Genomic DNA, 26,726 nt, shown 5'->3' on the forward strand with positions numbered 1-26,726 from the left:
AATATATAATACATTCTGAATTCTCAGAATGAGAATGAAGACAACTTAATATTAATTACAAGGATCTAGCATAATCCTTGACAAATAACAGATGTTAAAAACAAATCTGTTGGATGGACAGACCAATGAATGACTAAATGAACGAATGAGTAACAGGAAAGTATGACTTCACTAAAAATTCAGACAATTTGGATTTCAAATTTTCTGCAGCACTAACACGCAGACATTCTTAATTTTTTAGCTAGGTAAATACCTTTCCAGCCTGCCACAGGTAAAAATGCTAAGAAGCTATACTAATATTAATGAGCTACTTGGCTAAAATTACAGTGGCCATTGCTTTGATCCCTAAGTGTTCAAACAGAAACCTGACTCAAACATATCAGACAGTATGGAACTGACCTCAGGATAAAACACAGAAACACCCAAACACCAAAACAAAAGAAAAGGCATTTATTGGGTCACCTGGGTGGCTTAGTCATTCGCCATCTGCCTTCTGTTTGGGTCATGATCCCAGGATTCTGGGATAGAGTCCTGCATCAGGCTCCCTGCTAAGGTGGAAGTCTGCATCTCCCTCCCCCACTCCCCCTGCTTGTGTTCTCTTTCTCTCTGTGATTCTTTCTGTCAAATAAACAAAATCTTAAAAAAAAAAAGGGGGGGGAGGCATTTATTAAAAAGAAAAAAAATGCACGTTTTCCCCTTTGCACTTTTTTCAGATCCAAATATGAAATAGGAATGAAAGTCAGAAAAAAGAAAAAAAGATCCAGAATCAATATAGTTTATTTCTTAAGGCTTTTTTTAAAGCAAGCCACATACATTTAAATTAATAGTTCAGTATAATGATTCAGTATCTTCATTATCAAGGATTTACTTGAAAATTTGCTTACTTCAACTTTTAAACTCTTAAAAACAAACCAGAAATTGACTTTAAATTGACTAATAAAAAGTAATAAACATATATCTAAATTATAAAGGATCTGTCCATTAAATGAATCAAATTTTAAAAGGAAGGTTTACACTTTAAGTACCAAAATACTTGTGATTTTTGGGCCCTAATTTCAAAACTGTATGTGAAAGATGAGGCAGGAAAAAGAGATAGAGACACTCAGCAATATTTTATAAAAATATAAACCGCTTACAAGAGTAACTTGCACAAAAATATATTTCCTGACATACACAAAATTTTAGGATTTTTATTATTTAATTGTATAAAACTTGACTTCTGTAGGAATAAATTACAAAATAAAATATCAGTTCTATTTTTCAACAAATGTTAAAAGAGAGCTAAATCATTTACTATTTACCTATGTGGTGCCTAAAAACTGAAAATCTAATCTCAACGTTGGAGAAAAAGTTGAAGTCAATATGGGAGGTAAATATAACAGGAATTCTAGTTTAGTTAACAAATCTGGGCACCTTAACAGTTCATATATTCCTATAATAGTGTATTGAATTCAGACAAATTGGATGTATGCCAGGATGGTTAAGAATTGTTTTTAGATAGGGGCGCCTGGGTGGCTCAGTGGGTTAAGCCGCTGCCTTCGGCTCAGGTCATGATCTCAGGGTCCTGGGATGGAGTCCCGCATCGGCCTCTCTGCTCAGCAGGGAGCCTGCTTCTCTCTTTCTCTCTGCCTGCCTCTCCGTCTACTTGTGATCTCTGTCAATTAAATAAAATCTTTAAAAAAAAAAAAAAAAAAAAAAGAATTGTTTTTAGATATACCGGAATCATGCTGCAAATATGGTATTTGGTCTAGTTATTCAAACTATATTTGCTCCTGTTCCATCATTTCTAAAATGCAAAAAAAACCGGATAGCATCCATCTCAGAAGATTTACATGAGATATACGTCCATAAAACCTGGCATCAAGTAATGACTCAGGGGGCGCCTGGGTGGCTCAGTGGGTTAAAGCCTCTGCCTTCAGCTCAGGTCACGATCCCAGGGTCCTGGGATCAAGCCCCGCATCGGGCTCTCTGCTCAGCAGGGAGCCTGCTTCTCCCTCTCTCTCTGCCTGCCTCTCTGCCTACTTGTGATCTCTGTCTGTCAAATAAATAGATAAATCTTAAAAAAAAAAAAAAAAAAAGGAGTAATGACTCAGTAGTAGCATCCCTAGTGGCACTGGGATTTCATAACTGGGATAAAACATACACTCATAGTATGGTAAATGTCTAATCAATGAAGGAATAAAAGAAAATTCGATTGAGAAATTCCCAATTAATGGGATGGTTGTACAGATAAACTAGAAAAATCAAGGTACCAGTTTTCTGCAAAGTGTTTTTTCTAGCAAATCAGGCATGATATTTAAGAATTTCATTCAGAAACACTGATTAGGCGCTAGGCGCTATGTTAGACTCTGATGCCACAAGAATGAATGAATTCTATACTGGTAATTGAAAATAAGATAAGCACTTTAAAACAATTGAAGGATGGTGTTTCTCTGTATCCTAAGGAGGTACCTAACTATAATTTGCATAGAAGGTGAAAGGGAGAGGAAGTCATACTTTTTAATTAAATAATCATCTATCCTACAAATCAGTATCACCACAGCAAGAGCAGACCAATCTATACAGCACATTTTGTCTTGCTCCCTTAACAAGGTATTGACTGAATGGTGAACATTAAGAAAGGTACCTCCTAGATTACTGGACAGGGAATTCTGTCTGGGGTAATGGAAATGTCTTGTATCTTGTTTTGCGTGGTGAGTACACAGTATATACAACTGTCAAAACTAAAAATACTAAACACGTGAGAAGGGTTTTATTTTATGCTAATGCCATATGACAACATTAAAAAAATATAGCTCATTTAAAAAAACTACTCCCTGCTTTCTCCCTGGAAAATGTGAGAATTTAAAAGTATGACCAAATCTATCCCCACTGTGAGAGGAACTACACAGAATGATTTAACCTCATTCAAAACATTTTAGGCAAGATAGTCTTAACTTTTAGCAATAAGTGATGCAAAGAAAATCTTTGAGAACACAGACTACTATAACCCCTCATGGTCTCCTGGTCTCATTCACTGGAGAATCTAAGAATGGACATACGTTTTTTCAGCCACAGTTCACCTGCTTTTCAATCCTTCGTGTTTGACATTGTCAGTAGGAAATTTGCCTTATTTGTTTGACTGCTTGTTCTATCTATACTTGAAAGAACAGGGCTGGCATCCTAGAGTTCTCAAACAGAAATCCAAAACCCAGCTTCTAGCTCCAGAACAGGAACGGCAATTGGGGGCAACTCATTGAAATGCTCTGTGCTCGTCACAATCTCCTATCACAGGACTGTCCTAAAGAAAAAGCACGTTAATTTGTGAATGCACTTTGAAAAGTCAAAGCAATTATTCCAAACTGGTACTAGTGATGTGGTACCGCAAGGCACGGTCAAACCCCTAACCAAATCCTGGCATTTATATGTTCTTAGGGAACACACACATCTCATCTGAACTAAATGGAACGTTCAAGGAGCAGAAACAAGTAGGTCACTCCCACTGGGAAAAAAAGAAAGAAACGGGAGTGTGCGAAGAGGTCTCTTCCAGTACTCAAGTTCCAGAACTCTAGAATACCGGGATTTGATCTTCCAGGACACCTGGTATAATCTGGCAAATTAAAAACGGGAAGTGAGGGACTAAGGCCTGTATCCAGGGAAATTCTTCGGTCCCTAGCCTGGTCAACAATCAACGAAGAAATGAACGGCTCTCAAAGTACGGAGACCTCTACTCCCCAACCCTCCTGGAGTGTCAGGCAATCAGCAAACGTTCGCTGTGTCCCTTCACAAATCTTGAGCGCACACAGCTCCACGCCTTCCTCAAATCGCTTCCATCCCAGGCAGGAGCCACAGCAAGGCCTAAGTGTCTTCAGCTCACCCATCCCCACTCCCTCCCCCCCTGCCATCCCAGGTCCGGCGGCCTCCGGCCATCACACCCGTTCCTGATCTCCCATCCCCAGGGCCGCCAGCCTCACCAGCGGTTCCCGGCGGCTGGAGCTCCGATCGGTTGGCGCCCGGCGGCCCCGAACATTAACGACACCCAGGAGCCTGGCCTCGAGGCTCAGGCCCGAGAACAGACTCCAACTAGCACCGCACCAGAGACTTCCAGAAGCAGTTCAGCATTTTGAGCTGAGCTTCCGGAAGCCGACGGGAGGCGGAAACCGGAAGCCCGGAGCAACCATGACCTCGCCTCCCCACACCGCCCTCCGCGCCTCGAATCGCCTCCTTTTACTCACAGAAAAGAGAGAGGCGAATCCCAGGGACCTTCCTACGCACAATGTCTTAATTTCCTGGCTAGTGTTCTGCTAACTGAAACGGAGTGGAAAATAAAAGTGGGATAAACGAAAAGTTGACCCCCCCCCCGGGACTGGCTTTATGGTTTCACCCGGTTGCCGTGGAGACCGATAGCAACACCCGGGCTGAGGCAGACGCCTGGAGGCGATGGCCACGTTAGCTCGGCTGCAGGCTCGGTCGACGTTCGTGGCACAGCAGTACTACTACAGGAACAGGTGAGGCGTCAGCGGGGGTACGGCGCAGAGGGCTGTCTTCACCCCGGCCAGGTGTTCCTCAGGAGCAGTTTCCTGTTAACAAAATTCCCGAATCAGTAAATACCACCCACTTCTCCCCTTCGTTTGTTGGCCTGAAACTTACTCCCAAGTTGAAAAGTAGGGTTGCGGTTCAGGGAGAGTCTAGACGGGAGTCGGGGCGGGACAGCGTTCCCAGCGTGAGAGCATTTAAGAAAGAGCCCAGTAGAGAGAAAACTAGAATAAAGTGTTTCTTTGACATCATCACTCCACAGTTTGATGAAACCAGTGTCCTCCCTGTTGAAGTGGTTTTTGTTTGTTTGTTTGTTTGTTTGTTTTAAAGCACAGCGAGGTGGGATCAGTGTTCTTTTGTTTTTTATTTTTTGTTTTTTATTTGACAGAGATCACAAGTAGGCAGAGAAGCAGGCAGAGAGAGAGGAGGAAACAGGCTCCCCGCTGAGCAGAGAGCCCGATGCGGGACTCGATCCCAGGACCCTGGGATCATGACCCGAGCCAAAGGCAGAGGCTTTAACCCACTGAGCCACCCAGGCGCACCCCTGTTGAAGTTTTAATAGCCTGAGGGGAGCATCCAGGCTCCCTAGCTGGATGGGGGTGGGGTGGGGTGTGTGTGTGTGTGTGTGTGTGTGTGTGTGTGTGTGTGTGTTTTCCCCCTGGGGATTTGAGCCTCCATTATTTCACAGATATTGAACTCAGCCTCCATTATTTCACAAATACTGAACTCAACTGTTGTAAGGACTCTCGGGTCTTCCCAAAGGGACAGTATCTAAACTTTTCTAACGAGATTATCAGTATCGATATGTTAACCATTAGTAGAGGAGTAAGGAAGATACTGGTAGCCTTATCCATCTCTCTACACCCAAACTTCTTCCTCTGGGAAGAGTTTTGTTTTGACCATGGCTTTCTGGAAGCAATGCCTCCGGGGATTTTTTCCAACTTAAGAGAAACCGCATAAGTCAGTTAGATAATGGTAGACTATAGGGAGATGGCAGACCCAGGAATAATGTGTCCATCCGACGGGATTTTGCTGAGCTGTTCTTAGTCTAACATTTATCTCTCTTACCGCATTCTTCCGGCACTGCGGATCTCTTAGAGTACTAATTGCAATTCCGTTTTACATTCTGTTTGGGCATATCTATCTTTGCCTCTTAAACTAGAAGTGGGGAGTGTCGTTTTTTGCTTATCATTTAGGTTTCTAGTGTCTATCGTAATTCCTCATTCATGATAGACGCACAGTAATTCTTTAGTAATTCCATACATAAGTCTTTGAATCAGTCATTAGTCTTGGTTTAAGTAAACTACTAAAAATTGCTAAAGGTGGAAATTACTTATTATCTCTTACTGTAATTACAGATAAACACCTTAACCACTTATTGAGCATTCCCTTAAAGGATGTGCCCTGTATTCATGACCTGCCTATATAAAGAAGTAAGCTGCGTCCCTCCTGATGTTCACAGCCTCATGTAGAATATAGGCATTTAAAAAAGTAATTACAACAGAGTAAGGATGAATGAAAGTGAAACAACTAACATTTCTTGAGCACTGATTATATGCTGGGAATTTTACTAGGAAGTTTTTCATATAATACTTCATTTGGTTATCACAATGTTACATGTTAATATATTAAACTCTACTTTTAGAGCTCAAGAACACTGTTCTTAAAAAAAGGCTGGTGAAATGCCTTAGACATGCAAATAGACATGATTTTTTTTCCTGCAGATTTCAGTGTAAACTTTTGTCCCCATCTTGGTTTTGACACTGGGAACATTTCCCCCCAATTGGAGGTTACTTGGAGAAAAGGTAAGAGCTATGAGAAGGCCATGATGAGAATAGGCTGGCATTCCTTACATTTCATTTATTATTAGTAGTAGTAATAGTTTCAATATAAAGGAAAGTCTCTAAAAATCATGAAGGAATCAGAGTTCCAAAGTTTCCCTAGTTAAAACAACACCAGGGTATTGATAAATTTGGGGACAAAAAAGATATAAAATATTAATACATGAAAAAAGGACACAGGTGGTTTAAGAAATTATTATTATTTCTCATGTGTTATTCACTAGATCAGCTCTCTGTAAACTGTAGTGTTCATTAGAATCGCTTAAGGATGTTGTTAAAATATAGATTCTGATTCAGTGGGTCTCAGTTACAGTGAGAGAATCTACATTTCTCACAAGAGTTCCTGTGAGGCCCCGTTTTGCAAAAAAAAAAAAAAAAATGTGTAGAAAAGGAACTTTGTACAGGTCTATCATTTAATTCTTAAACATCCTTACAAATTATGTATTTATTCCCTTTTTGCCTGAGAAAAGGAAAATGAGATTCAAATAGAGAAAAATTCCACAGGCCATTCAAAGTAATGTTCATTTGGTGGAAGGATATTAAGCCAAGAAACCAGAACAGGAGGCTACTGTACAGTCAGAATTAATGGTTTACACTGGGGTAAACTTTAATATAAATGTAATGAGAAGTTTTACAGAAATAAAAATAAAGGAAAAAAGTTATAACTAATTTTTAAGAAAATATTTTCAGTTAAAAATATAATAAATGAATTTAAAAATAGTCACTACTTGAAATGTAAATGTTTTAGGAAAGCAACACGGAGGACATATCCAGGGGATTTAGTATGTGAATGGTAGTCACGGCAGAACTGGGGAGAGTAGGGGGAAAATGACAAATTCATAATGAAGAAATAATCAAAGAAAACATTCCTAAACTGAAGAAAAAGTATGGCTTTGAATGGAAAGGACTCTGAGTACCAGACAGGATGTTATTTTAAGACAGTTTTTAGATGTTACCTGGCAAAATTTCAAGGATACAGAAAAAAATTATATAAGCTCCTAATCTAAGACAGAAAAGAATAAAGTTATTTGCCAAGGAAGAGAGAAGCATCGAATGGCTCCTGTGCAATACATGGATGTAGAAGAGAGAAGGACAGCAGTTACTGATTATTCAAGGCAATATCTGAAAAATCTAACCCAGCAAAGATCTTAATCACTTCTTTTTATTTTTTTTTTAAAGATTTTATTTACTTATTTGACAGACAGAGATCACAAGTAGGCAGAGAAGCAGGCAGAGAGAGAGGGGGAAGCAGGCTCCCCGCTGAGCAGAGAGCCCGATGTGGGGCTCGATCCCAGGACCCTGAGATCATGACCCAAGCCGAAGGCATAGGCTTTAACCCACTGGGTTAAACCTGCTAGGGAGCTACCCAGACGCCCCCTCACTTCTTTTTTTTTTTTTGATGAAAGAAAGACATTTTCAGATACATAAAGACTCAAGAGTTCTGTCATGCATATACTTTTATCTGAGGAAATGGATTAAAAAACACACTCTGAAATCAAGTGAGTATTAAATTAGAACAGAGATCTCAAGATAGGGGAAGAAGAGCAAAAGAAATAATAGAAACAGTAATGAACAATTATACGTGTAGTATTGATAGTTAAACCTAGATGAACACTGTTAACTGAGATTTATGGGATACCCCAAATTCTATGCAGTTAATCCAAGAGGAACTTGCAGTTTGCTTCCTAAATACCTCCTTGAGCAAGTTCAAAAATTCATCAATACATTGTACCTTCCCAGTTTTACAGCAATAGTCTTGCTAATTGTCTCACTACTAGTAATGCAAGTCATTCCTTATGCAGCTTGTAACCCCAATTTCCTCCTCACTCTTCCAGCCTCTGTGATAATAACAATTAGTCTGGAGGCCAGTCTCTTTAGTGACCCCAGAACTCCCCACAGTCTCTCCCATCACCCACTCCCAAAGACAGTGCTGCATGTTTCAAGTTTAGAGTACTGCTTGCCATAGTATCTTTCAGTTTTTAAAGTTTTATGAAGCCAAAGTTGTCAAACTGTTTTTTTTTTTTTTTTACTTCAGGGATTTTACCTCTCTTGGAATAATTTTTTCTCAACCCATGGTTATAAGAAAATATTCTGTGTTTACTACTAATATTTTAGAAATTTTATTATATTTTTCTTCACTGTGCAGTTGTGTTTATGTGCATATATCATGTGAGAGAGGGGCTTAGCTCTTAGTATAGAAATTGTCTCTAACCCTTAATTGAATATTCCATACTTTCTTTCCTGGTTTTAAATATTGCAAGACAAATTAAGTTTTAAAAATTGCAAAGGAAGAAGCAAAATTGGCTTTATTCACTGATAACATGATTGTGTGTGTAGGAAACTAAGCTATGGGGGAGCCTGGGTGGCCCAGTTGGTTAAGCAACTGCCTTAGGCTCAGGTCGTGATCCTGGAGTCCTAGGATCAAGTCCCACATGGTGGGTGGGGGGTCCTGGGGGGAGGAGTCTGGTTCTCCTTCTGACCTGTCCTCTCTCATGCTTTCGCTCTCTCACAAATAAATAAATAAAATCTTAAAAAAAAATTAAAGAAAAAAAAAAAGAAAACTAAGCTACCTACAAAAAAGATCTAGAAATAAGTGAATTTAGCAAGGCTGTAAGACACAATACCCAATACACAAAAAGCAGTTGTCTTTTTTATATAATAGTAACAAGCAATTGTGATTTAAAACTACAAAAACAATTAAATTTATAGTAATTTATCAAATGCATGTCACTTTGTTGACTTGTAGAAATCTCTTGTGTACACAATTTGTGCACAAAGGTATTTATGTACAGGGTTATGTATAAAGGTGTTCATTAAAGCATTCTTTTTTTTAAAAGCATTATTTCTAATAGGAAAAAAACACAGCAACCTGAAAATACCTTGTGTGTATTTGTAACTAATCTGATTAAATAAATTAAGGCTTATACACATGATGGAATATTAAGTAGCAGTTTAAAAGTGAAGCTTTTTATATATAATGCCAAACGCCCCCCCCCCCAAGACAGACAGATTAAGGTTAAAAAATAGGTCATAGAAAAATACGTAGTACATTTAGTATGAAATTTTTATGTATTTATGCAGAGAGATACAGTATATAAAATCATAGATAACAAACTGTTAATAGTGTTCAGATTTTTTAAGACTTGGAGGATAAGGAAGGTTGAAATGGTATCTTAATATTTTTCTCTATATTTTTCTGTACCGTTTAAAATTTTATGTTGTGTATTGGGTATTCGTGTATTAGTTATAAATAAATAGTAAATAAGGAAAAAATATTCTGAGACAAAAATTTTATTTTGCAAACATAAAATTCAACATACAAATTAAGTGGTCATGAAGATGTAGTGGGTAGAAAACTTGGCTTGCCACTGTGAAAAATCAGAAAAGTGAACAAAATAGGTGAAAAATTATTTTTAGACATTGTGTTGCAACAGACAATGTAGGATTATGATCTCTTGCTGAAAGGAAACAAATGAGTCTATCTAGACAATTACTCCAGTTTTATGACTGGCAGTAATTTCTGAGCAAAATTCAAACTCAACAGCTTAGCATTCATATTGTCCAGCATCTATTTCTAAATTAGTAGTATGACAAAAATGTAGCAAACCATGACCTATAACGAGGAAGAAAAAAAATTGATTAATAGAAACAGACCTGGAAATACAAAGCTGATAGAATTAGCCTACAATGAGTTTTAAATAGCTCTCAAAACACTCTTAAGGACTTTAGGGAAAATATAAGCATATTGAGGAGTGAAATGGAAATAAGAAGCAGATGAAACTTTTAGAGACACAGAACAGATGATCTGAAACAAAAAATTCAGATGGACTTAATATCAGATTAAAATCCTGTAAATAAAACATTAGTGAACTTGAAGACCTTAGGTAAGACCTTAGATAGATATTGTTGGGTAGAGTGTTCTTTAGAAATTGATTAGCTTCAAATTGGTTGATAGTGTTGTTCAGGTCTTCTATATTACTATCGATTTCTTGTATAGTTGTCCTGTCACCTATTCAGAGAGACATGTTGAAATATCTAACTGTTATTTTGAATTTGTTCTTTCTCCTTTCAGTTTTGTCAGGTTTTGTTTCACATATTTTGAAGCACTGTTATTAGGTTATTAGGTGCATACTCATTTAGGATTATTACATTTTCTTAATTAACCTCTTTATCATTACAAATGTCCTTATGCATGATCATTTTCCTATCTTTAGTTTACTTTAAATGTCAAAATTACTTTAAATTCTAAAACTATTTGAATAAAATAAAAGTTCTGAGATGCCATTCTTTTGTGTATGTATACACATATGTACATATATATACATACATATATATTTAAAAATTCTGAAATAATCTGAAACTTAAAGAAGTTGCAATACAGTACAGAAGTTTTGTTTTTGTTTTTGTTTTTTCACAAATCATATGAGGGTAAGTTGCAACCTCATGACCCATTGCCCCCCATCCCCCCATTCTTTCACTTAAGGACATTGTATAACCAAAATTCCACCATCAAAATCAAGAAATTGGGGCGCCTGGGTGGCTCAGTGGGTTAAGCCGCTGCCTTCAGCTCAGGTCATGATCTCAGAGTCCTGGGATCGAGTCCCGCATCGGGCTCTCTGCTCGGCAGAGAGCCTGCTTCCCTCTCTCTCTCTCTGCCTGCCTCTCCATCTGCTTGTGATTCCTCTCTGTCAAATAAATAAATAAAATCTTTAAAAAAAAAAAAAATCAAGAAATTAACATTGATACATTTCTGCCATCTGATCTCCAGATTCCATTCAAGATTTGCCAATTGTTTGACTAATGTTCTTTATATCAAAAGGATTATATGTATCTTATCTCTTTAGTTAACTTTAATATGGAACATTTTCTCAGTTTTTCTTTGATTTTCATAACCACCTTATTTTTGAAAATCACAGATCAATTATTTTGTAAAAGTTCACTCAATTTGGGTTTGTCTGATTTTTTTCTTCTTGATTAGATTCAGCTTATGTATCTTTGGCAGAAATGTCGCAGAAGTGGTCCTGTAATCTTTTTTAATGCATCCTACCAGATACTGCATAATTTTGATTTGTCCCATTACTGATGGTAACTATTTGGATTATTGACTAAGATAGTTTCAGCTAGACTTCTCTACTGTTATGGTCTCTTTTTTTCCCCTTTGTAATTAGTAGGTATTTTCAAAAGTAGGTGATTTGAAACTGTGTATGTATTCCATTCCTCATTAATTTTTCAATTTATTTATTATGCATACTATTATGGACTCATAGGTTCCTATTCATTGGGTTAACATTACTTATATTACTTAGGTTCATGCTAGTATTGTCTTAGATTTGTCCAATGGGAGCCACTATAAGATTTTGTTTTGTGTGCTGATGATCGTAATACTTTCTTGCTTTCCGATGCACACAAAAAATGTTCAAGGCTCATCTTTTCTTTTCCCACCCAAAGTCTGGAGTCATCCATTTCTCCAAAGAATGCTTGCTGCTTTTAGTGGATGCTTATGCTATTGGGTGTTTCAGGGTCTCACAAGTGGACAGAGCAAGAAAAGATGTGTATATATGCTTTGTGTTCAGTCTGCATGTGTACTTCATTTATCCATCCATCCATGTATATATTGAAATCCATGTGTTTACATTGACAATTCCATTTCAAATCCAGTATCACAGGATTAACTCTAGTTTATCTCGTTCCTTTTCTAATGCTGCTGAACTTGGCTCTCATTATCTTTCATATATTCACTTATTGGACCAATCCTTCTGTATATAACAAAACTTCTGTCACCGTAACCATAACTGTCCTCTCTTTTATGGATTCCCTTTTCCTGGAGTATGGGCTCCACCTCTCCATGTTGGATTATCACTCATTCCCCAGCTTGGATACCCTTTCCATCATTCTTGGGTTCTTACTCCCTGTTCCACCCAACCTTGTGCAGGCTTTCCTCACCTTTCCTTGACACCCAGAGTTAGGCCTTCTGTCCATGGGAACACTGTCCTTAGATTGTGACATCTTACCCCAGCCCAGGCCTACATATAGATAGATGCCCACCTTACCTACACAGGCTTAGCTGAGCCGCTGTGACTGCCCATCCCCCAACACTCCCAACCCTTTAGCACAGATTCCTGGTTTCCTTCCCCACTGCCAATTTCTTTAGGACTTAATTGTTCAGGAAATGAAGAGAAGGTAGAAGGAAGAGGTAGAAAAGTAAATAATCAAACACTTTGCAAATATGTTATTAATCTGCATGTTAATTCTTACTTTATGCTCTAATACATATGTATTTATAACTCATTATTCATTGAGCTGTGAAATAATAATAATAATGAGGACTATTAATGAAAACACAACATGGCTTCTAGATTCTAAAATGTAGTTTATATTTTTCAACTAGTTATTGACCTCTTATTAGGCACATGAGTGATAATTAAAACACAGTGTAGATTAAACATAGTTTCTGCCTTTAAGAAGCTTGACATCCTTGAGACCTAATAGTGAAGTGAGAAGCAAAAACTGTTTTACACATCAATATATTTTACAATGTAGGGCAGCTAATATTGGAATTTTATTCCTAGTATCTAAAGTAGTTAAAAGTCATATGGTAATGAGAAGCAAAGAAGATTGGGTTTTTAATCTAGTTTTAATTCAGGAGCTAGTACACATAGGTCAAACTAAACAGTATGTTGATACGTAAAATGTGTATTTTTTGTACATTACTAGAAAGACATTTAGCTACACATTTTTTTTCCATTTTCTATTTATTGTCAATTAATTTCCAGCAGCTAATGATACACATGAATATAGTGTTATCCGGGGTTATAGTACTTATTTCTAGTTGATGATAAAGTGACTGGAAACTTGCAGCTTTTTTCAATGTTTTATTACATTCCTGGTAATACTTTTGGTCTTTCATCATTATTAATTCATTTAGTATTCATTGTGATAATACTGATCATAATAAATTTATTTCAAATTCATGTAGATGTCATATTTTATTCACTGCTATAGGATTTTCATTGTAATTTGGAACTAATTAATATACCATTAAAATAAAGTGTTACCCACATTTTTCATTTTAAACACAAAAAGTCTAGCAGTTCATGACATATTGTATGAGTATTCAGCATCCCAATGGTAACCCAAGTATCTGTAAATTTCATTTTTTAAGCAGTTAAAAAAAGGACAACAGAGAAATGTGTATGGAAGTTGAATTACAGCATAGAAATTAAAACTTAGCAGTAAGTTAGCTACTAGTTATTTTTTAAAATATTTCCCTTTAATTAAGATGTATAGTTCTTATTAGTGTATCTGTGCTTATGTTTATATACATTGGTGTTCATAAGTTTAAGAAGAAATAATTTAATCTTCTTCCTGACTATGTATTACATGTTAGTATTATTACCAGAAGAGATTAGAAAACAAAGCCAAAACGGAAATATGATTGCTTATTCCACATTTCTAATAACAATAATAAGTGAAGAGTAGGTTCAAGCTATACATTAGCTTAAAAGTATTAGATATATTCGTGTATCTTACTTCAATATTTTTTTCTTCCTTTTTAAAAAAATATTTTACCTATTTATTTTATTGAGAGAGCCGGAGCATGAGCAGGGGAAGGAGCAGAGGGAGAAGCAGACTGCTTGCTGAGTAGGGAGCCCTTTGGAGGCTGGATCCCAAGCCCCTGGGATCATGATCTGACCTGAAGGCAGACGCTTAACCTACTGAGCCACCCAGGCACCCATCTCCTATTTTGAAAGACTTGTTGATTTTTGGTGGGGTAGGAATGACAAGTATTTTCAGTATTTTAAATAAAGTATATTAAAAACAAGGAAAACAGATCTATAATCATATTAAATGTTAGGTTAAATACCCATAAAGAGCTGTTTTATCTCATCATGAATTTCACTTCACATCAGCCTTACTGAATAAAATTATTTTTTCCTTCTTCACACTCTATCATCTTTGAATTGCTTGCTCTACTGGACGTTGTATTACTGTATCTTTTCTATTTTTGCTATAATGACATTTTATATTTTGTACTATCGTATTTTACTGGCTAGGATATGATTTTAAAAGAAAAAAGATTCCCTGGAATGCTGCAACTCTTTGAAACACTGACCTTGTCTTCATGACTTCTTCACAGCATTGGTACTGCTCAACCATGGTCTCCCTTCCTGCTATGTTACTATTAACTTCCATAACACTGCAAAATACTGTCTCTTAAAATTCAACTTTCTTTTTTCTTTCCTTATTTAACGTCCTAAACTTTTGTGAGGTTTTTGTTCATATAAATGAAAAATTTCTGTTATGTGTTTAAAGGCTGAATTATTTTTTACCAGCAATATTATGAGTTCCTGTTGCACTCCATTCTCACCCATACCTGGTATATCTGAAATTTTTGATTTTTTAAATAATTTTTATTAACATATAAAGTAGTATTTGCCCCAGGGGTATAGGTTGTGAATTGTCAGGCTTACACACTTCACAGCACTCACCATAGCACATACCTTCCCCAGTGTCCATAACTCAACCACCTTTCCCTTCCCAGCAACCTCCCAGCAACCCTCAGTTTATTTTGTGAGATTAAGAGTCTCTTATGGTTTGTCTCCCTCCAGATCCCATCTTGTTTTATTTTTTCCTTCCCTACTCCCCAGACCCCCCACTCTGCCTCTCAAATTCCTCATATCAGGGAGATCATATGATAATTGTCTTTCTCTGATTGACTTATTTCGCTCAGCATAATACCCTCTAGTTCCATACATGTCATTGCAAATGGCAAGATTTCATTTCTTTTGATGGCTGCATTATACACACACACACACACACACACACACACACACACATACCACCTCTTCTTTATCCATTCATCTGTTGATGGACATCTAGGTTCTTTTCATAGTTTGGCTATTGTGGACATAACTGCTATAAACATTTGGGTGCATATGCCCCTTTGGGTCACGACATTTGTATCTTTAGGGTAAATACCCAGTAGTGCAATTGCTGGGTCATAGGGTATCTCTATTTTCAACTTTCTGAGGAACCTCCATGCTGTTTTCCAGAGTGGCTGCACCAGCTTGCCTTCCCACCAACAGTGTAGGAGGATTCCCCTTTCTCTGCATCCTCTCCAACATCTATCATTTCCTGACTTGTTAATTTTAGCCATTCTGACTGTGTGAGGTGATATCTCATTGTGGTTTTGATTTGTATTTCCCTGATGCGGAATGACGTTGAGCACTTTCTCATGTGTCTGTTGGCCATCTGGATGTCCTTTGCAGACTTCAACTCTATTACAAAGCTGTAATCATCAAGACAGTATGGTACTTGGCAAAAGCAGACACATAGATCAATGGAACAGAATAGAGAGCCCAGAAATAGATCCTCAACTCTATAGTCAGCTAATCTTCGACAAAGCAGGAAAGAATGTCCAATGGAAAAAAGAGTCTCTTCAACAAATGGTGTTGGGAAAATTAGACAGCCACATGCAGAAGAATGAAACTGGACCATTTCCTTATTCCGCATACAAAAATAGATTCAAAAGGGATGAAAAACCTCAGTGTGAGACAGGACTCCATCAAAATCCTTGAGGAGAACACAGCAATCTTGTTGACCTCAGCTGCGGCAGCTTCTTGCTGGAGACATTGCCAAAGGCAAGAGAAGCAAGGGCAAAAATGAACTATTGGGACTTCATCAAGATCCAAAGCTTTTGCACAGCAAAAGAAACAGTCAACAAAGCCAAAAGGCAGTTGACAAAATGGGAGAAGATATTCGCAAATGACATATCAGATAAAGAGCTAGTATCCAAAATCTGTAATGAACTTGTCAAACTAAACGCCCAAAGATGAAATTTTTGATTTTTTACCGTAGATGTTGATGTCTTTTCATATCTTAGTCCCAGTTTATTTTATTGTTTTTAGGAGACTGATGATCATCTATGACACAAAATTTTAATTTTATATTTGAAAATGACTTGTGTGCACTCTTCTTTTTATTTTTTTTTCTTTCTTTTTATTCCTCCTCTTTCACTTTCCTCCCATCTCCTATTTTTATCCTTCCTTCCCATGAAGTGATGGTTAAGAATCCAGCTTTTGGAGCCAAACTATGTAGGATAAAATTTCAGCTCTGACATTTATTAAGATGTGACCTTAGACATATCCCTATACCTCTGTCTCCCTTAGTATCTTCCTTTGTCAAATGGGAATAATATTTTAATGTTGTGAGTAGGTATAGTGATAGATGCTCCTGTGTGACAGTCTTCACAGGGATTAAATATGTCTGTAATAGGCATGCTATTCCCCAGGAGAAAGCAGCTTTGGTAAGTCATAGACTGTTAGGAGAAACATCAGTTCCCTCTGGAGCCACTGAGGATGCATGTGGGAGAAAGGGGGTAATATTGTGGATTTTTAGATTTTAAAGTTTAGTGGAAAGACCATTATCAATCAGTCATGATACACGACTGTGTTAAATATTAAGAGCTATTGGAGTGTACAGTGGTAAGGCCTGCTGTAGTCTGGGGAGTCGGAGAAGGCTCGGGGGAGTGAAATACTTCAAGCTGTTCTCTCTGCCATGTGGAGCACAATCATTTGAACCAAGAATATGGTTTATACCTGTCTCTCCTATAATTTTTAGATGTAGAACAAACATACAATGATAATTGCACTTTCATTTCTTCTAATTGTCTAGAGTGTCCTCTTAACATCACCAACTTGTATAATTCTCTCTGCTTCTCTTCATATCTGGATCACTGATGGATGCATAGTTTTTGTTTTCCGTTTGCTTTTTTGAGTCCTTTAGAGTCCTTTCTAAGTAACTCTCTTTTCTGCTTATCTGGGACTATAATCCATCTACTTGTTTCTCCAGCTTTTTGCCACTGACAGCGTAACTGCTCATCCTAGTTTCTTTCTCTTAGCCAACTTCATAGGATTGTTTAAGAATTTCATTGTTTGGATTTTTTTCCCCCTTCTGTTTCTGTTCTAATTATAACATATAAATCTATATAGTTAATCTAGAATATAATAACCACAAAAAAATAACCTGTCCAAGGAAACACTATTTTGAGGGAATTAAAGCAAAATTAAGAAATAAATGGTTAGCCATTTTTAAGTCATTCAGCAAACATAAAGTGCTAATTAGGTGCCAACCAGCATTCTAGGAAAGAAATTACTTTGTGGTACACAGTAATTGCCTTAAGCAATATCATATCTAATAGGGACAGGGAGGGAGAATTATAATGACTGGTAAAATTAAAATGGAGATCTGTCTTGACTAAATCTGTTTTTGCTGTAAATCAGTAAAATCTAACAGCTGAATTTCTTGTCTTTATAAGCCTATGGCCCTGCCCCTGCTTTAGCTTAAATAGAGTTTCTGAGAATTCTATCTAGAATAAGCATTCTGGGATGGATTCATGTTACTTAGAGGCAGTTCAGTTAACTGATGCGAGGAGTCAAATATGCAGGCATTTTAATCTTGCATGATATGTGTAGTGGCATTCAAATAGTAAATTCAAGTAATTACAGTTTTAAAATAATGAAAAAAATGCATGTTGTTTTATTTCCTTATGAGAATCACTGGTAAATTAATTAGTTGCAAAATAGGTGATTACAAAAATGAAAGAAAAAGTAAAGCTGTTGAAAGCACATGGCCTCTCAGAGAAAGGTTAATTTTAAAAATATAGCTCATGATTTCTGAAATGCTTTATTTTGTATTTTAATTTTATTAAAAATGACATTTGAATTATAATTATAATTTTGGAAGAAATTAAAGGTTAAGTTTTAACAGGTTGATTTGCTTTGGAATTATATTAGTCACTAATGAAATGCTTAAAAAAATTTCTTTTTAGTGTTGTAGATGTTTTTAGGAAAAAGGAGTATGATGCAGCAGTTAAAATCCAGAGCTGGTTTCGAGGATGTCAAGTTCGGGCATATATCAGGTATATGATTTTGTTATGGGAATGTCAGATATATGATAAAAACACGCTCATTAGAAAATATGATTTATTCATGTAAGTGTTGATTACAAATAATCTTTTCCTTATAATGAACTTAATAAATTATATGATGTCTTTTTTTTAAAAAGATTTTATTTATTTATTTGACAGAGATCACAAGTAGGCAGTCAGGCAGAGGGTGGGGGAGGGGGGAAGCAGACTCCCTGCTGAGCAGAGAGCTGATGCAGGGCTTGATCCCAGGACCCTGAGATCATAATCTGAGCTGAAGGCAGAGGCTTAACCCACTGAGCCACTCAGGAGCCCCTATATGATGTCCTTTTTAAAGAAATAACTTTTTCTGGTCTTTTCTTACATATCAAAAAACTAAATTATATCAACCATATCTCTAATTTTAAAAAATACTCAATATCATAATTAGATTAGATTCTTTCCTTCGAATTCCATAGGATATGACAAATGACTGGACTTTATTTATAGCAATGAATTCACTGATTGTTAAGAAAGGAAAAACAGGGAGCCTGGGTGACTCAGTGGGTTAAGCCTCTGCCTTTGGCTCAGGTCATGATCTCAGGGTCCTGGGATCGAGCCCCACATTGCACTCTCTGCTCAACGGGAAGCCGGCTTCCCCCTCTCTCTCTGCCTGCCTCTCTGCCTACTTGTGATCTCTCTCTGTTACATGAAGGAAAAAAAAAAAAAATCTTTAAAAAAAAAAAAAAAAGGAAAAACAAAATAAAATAAAACAAAGGAAGTTGTTCCAGTCTTCTTCAGCATGTTGATGCATAAGGGCAAATGATATGAGAATGCTGCAGTCCTGATTGTAAAGAGACTAAAGCTGTACTCCCTATAGTAATTGCTCTCACTTTTTCTTCAGCACTCAAACTTTCCTTCAGTCTCTCACAATTCTGAAAAGCATTGCCTGGATAAGGTGGAAGAAGAAAAAACCTAGTACATAATAACTCATTCAGATGATCAAGTGGGGTTATAGTGTCTACTGTCTTCTGTTAGCTCGTGGGATCCTGACTTGCAGATCCATGCGAAGATGAGATTTCTCTTTTGGCCCCCCCATACCAATGAGGAACATGATAACAAAGAGAGTATTTTTTTAATTCAGCAGATTAACTTGTCATTAGCTTAGATTGACTGGGAAATATAAGCATGAAAAAGGAAGTGTTTCCTTACCTCAAGAATTACTTCAAAGTACTTATGATGACTTATACCAATATTGCCTGGCTTATCTCTTGTTCCTTTGACCTGTTTTATAGTCTTAACATTCAAAAATATTTCCAAGAATTAGTATTGAAGAGTATTTGAAATTTAAAGATATTTAATCATAAGCCCAAAAGGAATACTGAATATTTATTTCTGTCCCTTTTTTCTACTTTTAGAAATGGTTAATTCTATTGCAGAATGATAGCTCTACCCTTTAAAAGTACACAAAAATTTGCCTTTGAATTTGAATTCTTGAATTGTGGAAGATACAGTCTAAGAAAAAATTTAAACAATAATCTTGTTCAAGGAAGCATACTAATAAGTCTGTTTTTCACCCAGGTATTTACATAGAGTAGCAACTGTTATTCAAAAATGGTGGAGAGGTTACTCAGGCAGAGAAGAGTATCGGCTACTTGTAAAGGTAAATATTATAAAATTTATGTATGTTAGCATTTGAATTATACAATGTACTGTAACTTTAGTCATATTTACATGCAGCGTGGAAGTTATTGCTATAAATATTTACATAAAAAGAAAACTGGGCTTGGGATGCCTGGGTGGCTCAGTTGGTTAAGCCGCTGCCTTTGGCTCAGGTCATGATCCAGGGTACTGGGATCGAGTTCTGTGTTGGGCTCCTTGCTCAGTGGGGAGCCTGCTTTTCCCTCTGCCTCTGCTGCTCTGCCTGTCACTCTGCCTCCTTGTGCTCTCTCTCTCTAACAAGTAAGTAAATAAACAAAATCTTAAAAACAAAAACAACAACAACAAGAAAATTGGGCTTAAATTTTAGAATGAGACCTCTTCTGAAAAGCCTTTTCTGATTTTCCATGGAGAATTGATGACTCATTTCTTCGTACCCAGATGACACCAGACATTTTCTTTTTGTTAAAGTAATTTTCTCAGTGTATGCATTTATGTGCACTTATTTGTCAATGATTTTCTCCAGGTTCTAGGTGTTGAGCCCTTTCAGGGTAGGCACAGCAGCTTGTTCATTTTTGGGCCATCAACACTTAGATTAATCCCTGTTTCATAACATAGTCAGTACACATTAAATGAATTAAAGTGGCCAAAATTAATTCTACAAAATATAAAAATAAGGTGATTTTAGCATTGTCTGTTATTGGCTGTGGGGATATCGGCTGCTGGGATATTTTCAAGATTTGCCATAAATGTGGTTTACCACAACCATCTCTGTGCACTGATAGTCTTGTAGAAGTATATGGTAGCATGCCAACTTTCACTTCAGCTAAGAGCTTTAGGATAATAAGAAAAAACCATTTTTTTTTTAATACAAAGTGAGAAAGCTTCTAATTAGTGGCCTACTTCATTTATTTTTTGGTTTGTTACTATTTTTGACTATAATAACGTAAATTTGTTTTTCATTTGTTCTTGATTAGTTGCATCTAAGTGAAATTAAAAGATATAGAGAGGGAAAGATAAAAGTAAGTAGGTAAGTAAGTGATAAGCATTCACCTTTGGTGAAAAAAACTTTAAAACATGTAGAAAAAGTATAGGAACTGTTTGGAGGAAGAGCCTACTATTTTAAATTTAGTGAAACTAAGTATTCAAACAGAAATTCTGCCCTGAACTTTTTTGTAACTGTTGGGTCTCTCTTATAGCTAGTTTTAAAACCACAGTGATGCTTTTACGGCACAGATGCTTAACCAACTGAACCACCCAGAGGGGTATTTCAAAACTCTGTGTGTGTGTGTGTGTCTTCTTGATCATCAAGCGTTTTTACACTAGGTTTAGCATTCACTGATGGCTTTGTCCAGAATCAATTATTAGGGGCGCCTGGGTGGCTCAGTGGATTAAAGCCTCTGCCTTCGGCTCAGGTCATGATTCCCAGGGTCCTGGGATCGAGCCCCGCATCGGGCTCTCTGCTCCGCAAGGAGCCTGCTTCCCCCTCTCTCTCTGCCTGCCTCTCTGCCTACTTGTGATCTCTGTCTGTCAAATAAATAAATAAAATCTTTTTTTAAAAAAAAGAACCAATTATTATATTTGTTAAATAGCAATTTTCTAACTCTGTCATTTTTTTCTACATTTACTTGTTAGCATGTTACTATAAGAAAAAGCTCTTTTCTTTGTTTGTCCTTTTTAAAATTTTTTATATCAGTATGAACTCATGGATTCCTGTTTTATTCAGTGGGCTATACTAAATTACTGTCACTAATTGGTTTGGTGTTCAAATTGATTTGGTCAGCAGAAGCTCCTTCTTCAAACCCACTTTTAATAGAATCAAATTACTTAAATGGGATGATCAAAAAATTAAGGTATTTTCTTTGGAGTGCTGAGTGATCTTTAGCCCCATTATTCATTCATAGTTGGGGGTCTATGTCAATGTATAGACAAGACAATAAAATATATGTATGCATATGGCTTTCCATGAGCATTACTGACTTAACTTCCATTGCTGGAATTGCTACTTACAAGCCACTAGTAAGAAGGTTATAAATGATTGAGACCTCTTTTATCAAATATACAAGAGTATAAACATTTCAGGGGCTATTGTCAATGTATTCAACTTGGGAATCTGTATTTATTCTAATGATGTTGAGGTTGCTGAAAAAATATTTTTAAAAATTCATATGGGGGGGCACCTGGGTGGCTCAGTGGGTTAAGCCGCTGCCTTCGGCTCAGGTCATGATCTCGAGGTCCCGGGATCGAGTTCCGCATCGGGCTGTCTGCTCAGCGGGGAGCCTGATTCCTCCTCTCTCTCTCTCTCTGCCTGCCTCTCTGCCTACTTGTGATCTCTCTCTGTCAAATAAATAAATAAAATCTAAAAAAAAAAAAAAATTCATATAGGGGTTCCTGGGTGGCTCAGTGGGTTAAGCCTCTGCCTTTGGCTCAGGTCATGATCTCAGGGTCTTGTGATCGAGCCCCACATCAGGCTCTCTGCTCAGCAGGGAGCCTGCTTCCTCCCCTCCAAACGCCTGCTTCTGCCTATTATGTGATCTCTGTCACATAAATAAATAAATAAAATCTTTTAAAAAATTCATATAAAGATAAATTCTAGGAAATTTGTTTTGTTACTTTAGTGTCTTAACTGAGTTTGATCAAAAAGAATATCACTCAGCATGATCACTAAATTATTCTCCAATTTTGTATCTAATTATCTTTGAGCTCTTGGGGTAAAAATGATAGAGATTTTCCTCATTTAGATTGGTTCTGATAGTTTTTAAGTCTGTTAAGCTATAAGCTATTTTAGGACAGGTCTGTTTTATTTATTCCTTTTTTGCCATTATGTATACAGGACCTAACATAAAAATGTCAAATAACATAATTGGACCTCAATAAGTAATTATTGAATGAAATTATAATAGCTGTAATTTACTGATTAACTACTATGCCTAAAATATTATAGCAAACATTTTTTAAAAATATTATTTATTTATTTATTAGAGATCACAAGTAGGCAGAGAGTCAGGCAGGGGGCGGGACCGCTGAGCAGAGGGTCTGATGTGAGGCTTGATTCCAGGACCTGAGATCATGACCTGAGCTGAAGGCAGAGGCTTTAAATTTAACCCACTGAGCCACCCAGTCACCCCTGTAGCAAACATTTTTGTGTTTAATGTGTATACCAACTAAAGTCTCACACAAGTCCTATGAATATTATTACTGTTTTACAGATGAAGGATTTTAGTCTCAGATATGGTTACTTCCCCAAAGACATACTGTTAGTGATGTGTGGAGAAAAGTTAAAACCCAGTTTGATGTGATTCCAAAACGCTTATTTACTGAAGCTGATAAGGCAGTTGAAATTCAGGTCACTATTGAAGAATTCCCTCCTTTGGGTTATACAGAAGTCCACGAAGCTTAAGTAGTGCTAACATACCAGAGATCCCCACCTTTGTGGAGCTTCATTCAGAGGAGGTCCTTTGTCCTGGCCCATGTATTTGATCTTCAGTGTTCATCCTTTGAGAACTCTCTGGCTGGTGGGCCACATAAAAGGAATGGGAATTTTTGTCAATATCCCAATATCCCTAGTACTTCCAGTCCTATCTCCTTCACAGGTGCCACCAACTTTAGTCCTAGAGTTTTAGCCACCTTGGAACCCTGGAAAAAATAAAATTAAGATGTTTAAAAAAAAAAAAAAAAAAGAAGTGACAGTAATGCCAAATGTTACATTTCCTTATTTTAAAAAGCTAATGCCCAGCTCTTCTCCAGACATGTGGAATCTTTTATTTCTCTTTCTCTGCCCATATCTCTCCTCTTACTGTCTCTCTCCCATTCCAGCATAATTTCTCAGAGCTCAGGTTTTAAGAAAGCGAAGCACAGTCACACATAAGCCATCTGAGGCAAAACACATGAAAGGACCCGCTACGTTCTTGGGTTGGGGGGTAGGACAGGAATTAAAGAAGTCTACAGGAATTGTTTAAGTCTATGTTAATTATCCTGTCACACACATAAGTCTGTAGTAACTATGTTTAAATCGTCATTTCCCAAATTTATTATGCATATATATTTTTTGACCTAACAGCTATATACGCAATAATAGCAATGCCATGAGTGAGGCTTTGAAATTGGGAATGAGCATGGTGTGATGGGAGGTGGGAGGGATGTTGATCTGGGTGGCTCAAAGAATTTGGGGACTAGCAGAAGGTTGGTGTGAATGTGACTTTTAAAAAGTAATTTCCTACATTTTAAAAGGAATTTCTTGTTTAAAAACTTTATATTCATAATACCCACTGGGTGTGGTGCATAAACCATGAATTTTGGAACACTATATTTTGGAACACAGTATATTCATTATTTAATATTTTCCAACAATCTATTAAGTAGAAAGTGCATTTGTTATTTTCATTTTATGGATAGAAAAATGGGAGCTCAGGAAGATGTGGTGGTTTGCCTCAAGTTCTCAGTTTCTGATCTATATAGATCCACATGCTAACTCCTTATTAAAATCTCTGTGTGTCCCTCAGGTACCCCAAACCTGTTCCTCCTTATGTATTCCTTCATTCAGATAAATGGTACAACCATTCAACCAGAAATCCAGTCATCCTAGGCTCTCCACTATCTCCTCCTCACTACCCTTTATTTCCTATCAGGCATCAAGCACTTTCCATTTCCCCTCATAAAAGTCTCTTGACTTCAGTCCAAATATCATCATTTTACTTGCATGCCTACGGCCCTTGCCATAGCATACTACAAAAAGTTTACATTTTTCATGTGACATGTCAGGTTTTTCATAGTCTCTGATTGCTTTTTCTCTAACCTCGCTTCTTCCTACACCTGTATAAAATATACTTTGGACACATTAAATCATTGGCCATTGCCAAAATTCGCAGTGTGCTACAAGTATTTTACAAATGCCCTGTACCTTGCCCAGAATGCCTTCCCTCCCTCCTTCGCTCTGACCTGCCTCCCGTGGGTCCAGAGCCCTACTTACTCTTCCAGACTTGACTTTAACATTAACCTTCCCTGATCTCCTGAAGCTGAGTGTACAATCGTGGGAGACTGCAGAGACCAGGCGTGCCTTCCTAGCTTTTTGATGTAGGCATTTGTCCCACTGTTCTTCATCTACATCTCTTATTTGACTGGGAGCTCCTGAATGGCAGTAACTGTTTAATTTTACTGTATCACAAATGTATCACAGCAAATGTCACATAGAAAGCCTGCCGACATTTTTGCTAACTGATTACGTGATTCACAGGGATATATATGTTGGAAGACTTTTGCTGTGGTCAACACAGCTGGTGATTTTATCTGTGCATCAAAATTATTCACTACCCTCTTCTTCATACAAGAGTGATTCTTTCCCATCTCATAGATTTTGGGCTAAGCCATGTGTTGTGGGCGGATGGGACATATGCCACACTCAAGATGAAGCTTTAAGAAGCTTTCTCCCTCTTTCCTTCTGGCATAAGAATGGCACACCTCAGTCTTGGGCCGCTCCTTCATCCTGGGGGTTAAGAGGAAGAGACGTAGAGCATAGATAACTATAGGGAACCCTAGTCTACCCATAATGTGAAGGAGAAACTCTTTGTTTCCTAAGCTACTAAGACAGCTGCATTTTTATCTCCGCAGACCTGATTAATGGTTATAATGATAATAAAAGTGTGCATGTTTATAAGAAACATTCCGAATGGGGCACTAAGTGAAGCTTACAAAAAAGATGTTTTCAGCTTTTTGAGTTTGTGATGATGTTAGGACACCTCCATGTGGTGGTATCTTGTAAGGCGATTTTGTAGAGTCTCTCGGCAGAGTGTTTGGCATATAATAATTAACACTCCACAAATGCTTATTAAAGTGAACACTTGAATGGGAGTTTAGATTAAGAGTCAGAGCTGGAGACAAAGATTTTAGAACCATCTTTGCAAGATGACTGGATTTTCTACCTAATGGGGAAAAAATATCTCTCAAGAATAGAGCAGAGGGCCAAGAATTAAGGCTTGTGGAACACATTAGGTAGGATTTAGGCGGAGGAAAGGGAATTATAGACAGATAATAACTAGAAAAGCAGAGACACAATATCCCAGTAACCAGAGGAGAGAACGCCTAGCAAATTTGGCATTGTCAACAGGCTCAGATGTGGCAAAGTCACACAGAAAATGAACTGAGAGAGATCCTAGGATCTCCTTAGATAGGTTCAATAGTTTTAGACAACCTCCCTCAAAATTCTGTTAACTAAAATATTTCTATCTAGCTTTTAAATAATTTTCATATTGACAGCAGCTAGCTTATCCAGTCCTGAAGGATCAATGGGTTCTCCACTACAGTGCCTTCATTAATTCAGAATAATAGATCATTTCTAGGTGTTGGTTTTTCTTTGCACGTGTGTGTGTGTGTGTGTGTGTGTGTGAGAGAGAGAGAGAGAGAGAGAGAGAGTGATTTGACTCTTGGTTCCTTCATGACTATTGTTTTTGCTTCTTTTTATTCCCTACCTCCATTTCTGACCTTCCAGCTTACTTCCAGGGCACTGTTCCTGGCAAGATAGCCCGAATTTGTCCATCTTAGGGGTCTAGGATTGTTGATTCACAACCTTGAAAATATTTTCCTGTTAGTGAAAATTGATGGTATCTGGTGGGTGTGCTTGGTGCATATGGGTTTCATACCTGCTGAACTCTAGTTTTACTGCAACTTGTTTTTCCCACTATACTCAAATGGTCCTGCTTTTTTGGGAGCTTTCTTTCTTTCTTTTCTTTTTTTTTTTTTAAGATTTATCTTAGAGATTGAATGTGAGGTGGGGAGGGGCAGAGAAAGAGGGAGAGAGAAACTTCAGCAGA

General features: G+C 37.2%; 2 protein-coding genes across 4 annotated transcripts in view; one reads left to right on the plus strand and one right to left on the minus strand.

The window, feature by feature from the left end:
- The window catches only part of GPATCH2 (G-patch domain containing 2), a 172,449-nt gene extending 168,317 nt beyond the window's left edge, over positions 1 to 4,132 (minus strand). For both annotated transcript variants that reach the window (XM_059144925.1, XM_059144927.1), the window contains exon 1: positions 3,954 to 4,132. In XM_059144925.1, the coding sequence (XP_059000908.1) occupies positions 3,954 to 4,009 (56 nt within the window). In that variant the 5' untranslated portion in view covers positions 4,010 to 4,132. The remainder of the gene's footprint in view (positions 1 to 3,953) is intronic.
- A 69-nt stretch (positions 4,133 to 4,201) lies between these two features.
- The window catches only part of SPATA17 (spermatogenesis associated 17), a 179,745-nt gene continuing 157,220 nt past the window's right edge, over positions 4,202 to 26,726 (plus strand). The window contains exons 1-3 of one of the 2 annotated variants that reach the window (XM_059146518.1): positions 4,202 to 4,487; positions 18,187 to 18,276; positions 19,843 to 19,924. In XM_059146518.1, the coding sequence (XP_059002501.1) occupies positions 4,420 to 4,487; positions 18,187 to 18,276; positions 19,843 to 19,924 (240 nt within the window). In that variant the 5' untranslated portion in view covers positions 4,202 to 4,419. The remainder of the gene's footprint in view (positions 4,488 to 18,186; positions 18,277 to 19,842; positions 19,925 to 26,726) is intronic. The other variant, XM_059146516.1, reaches the window with a different exon arrangement.

The sequence above is a fragment of the Mustela lutreola genome, chromosome 14 (genome assembly GCF_030435805.1).
Source record: "Mustela lutreola isolate mMusLut2 chromosome 14, mMusLut2.pri, whole genome shotgun sequence".
NCBI classification, from domain to species: domain Eukaryota; kingdom Metazoa; phylum Chordata; class Mammalia; order Carnivora; family Mustelidae; genus Mustela; species Mustela lutreola.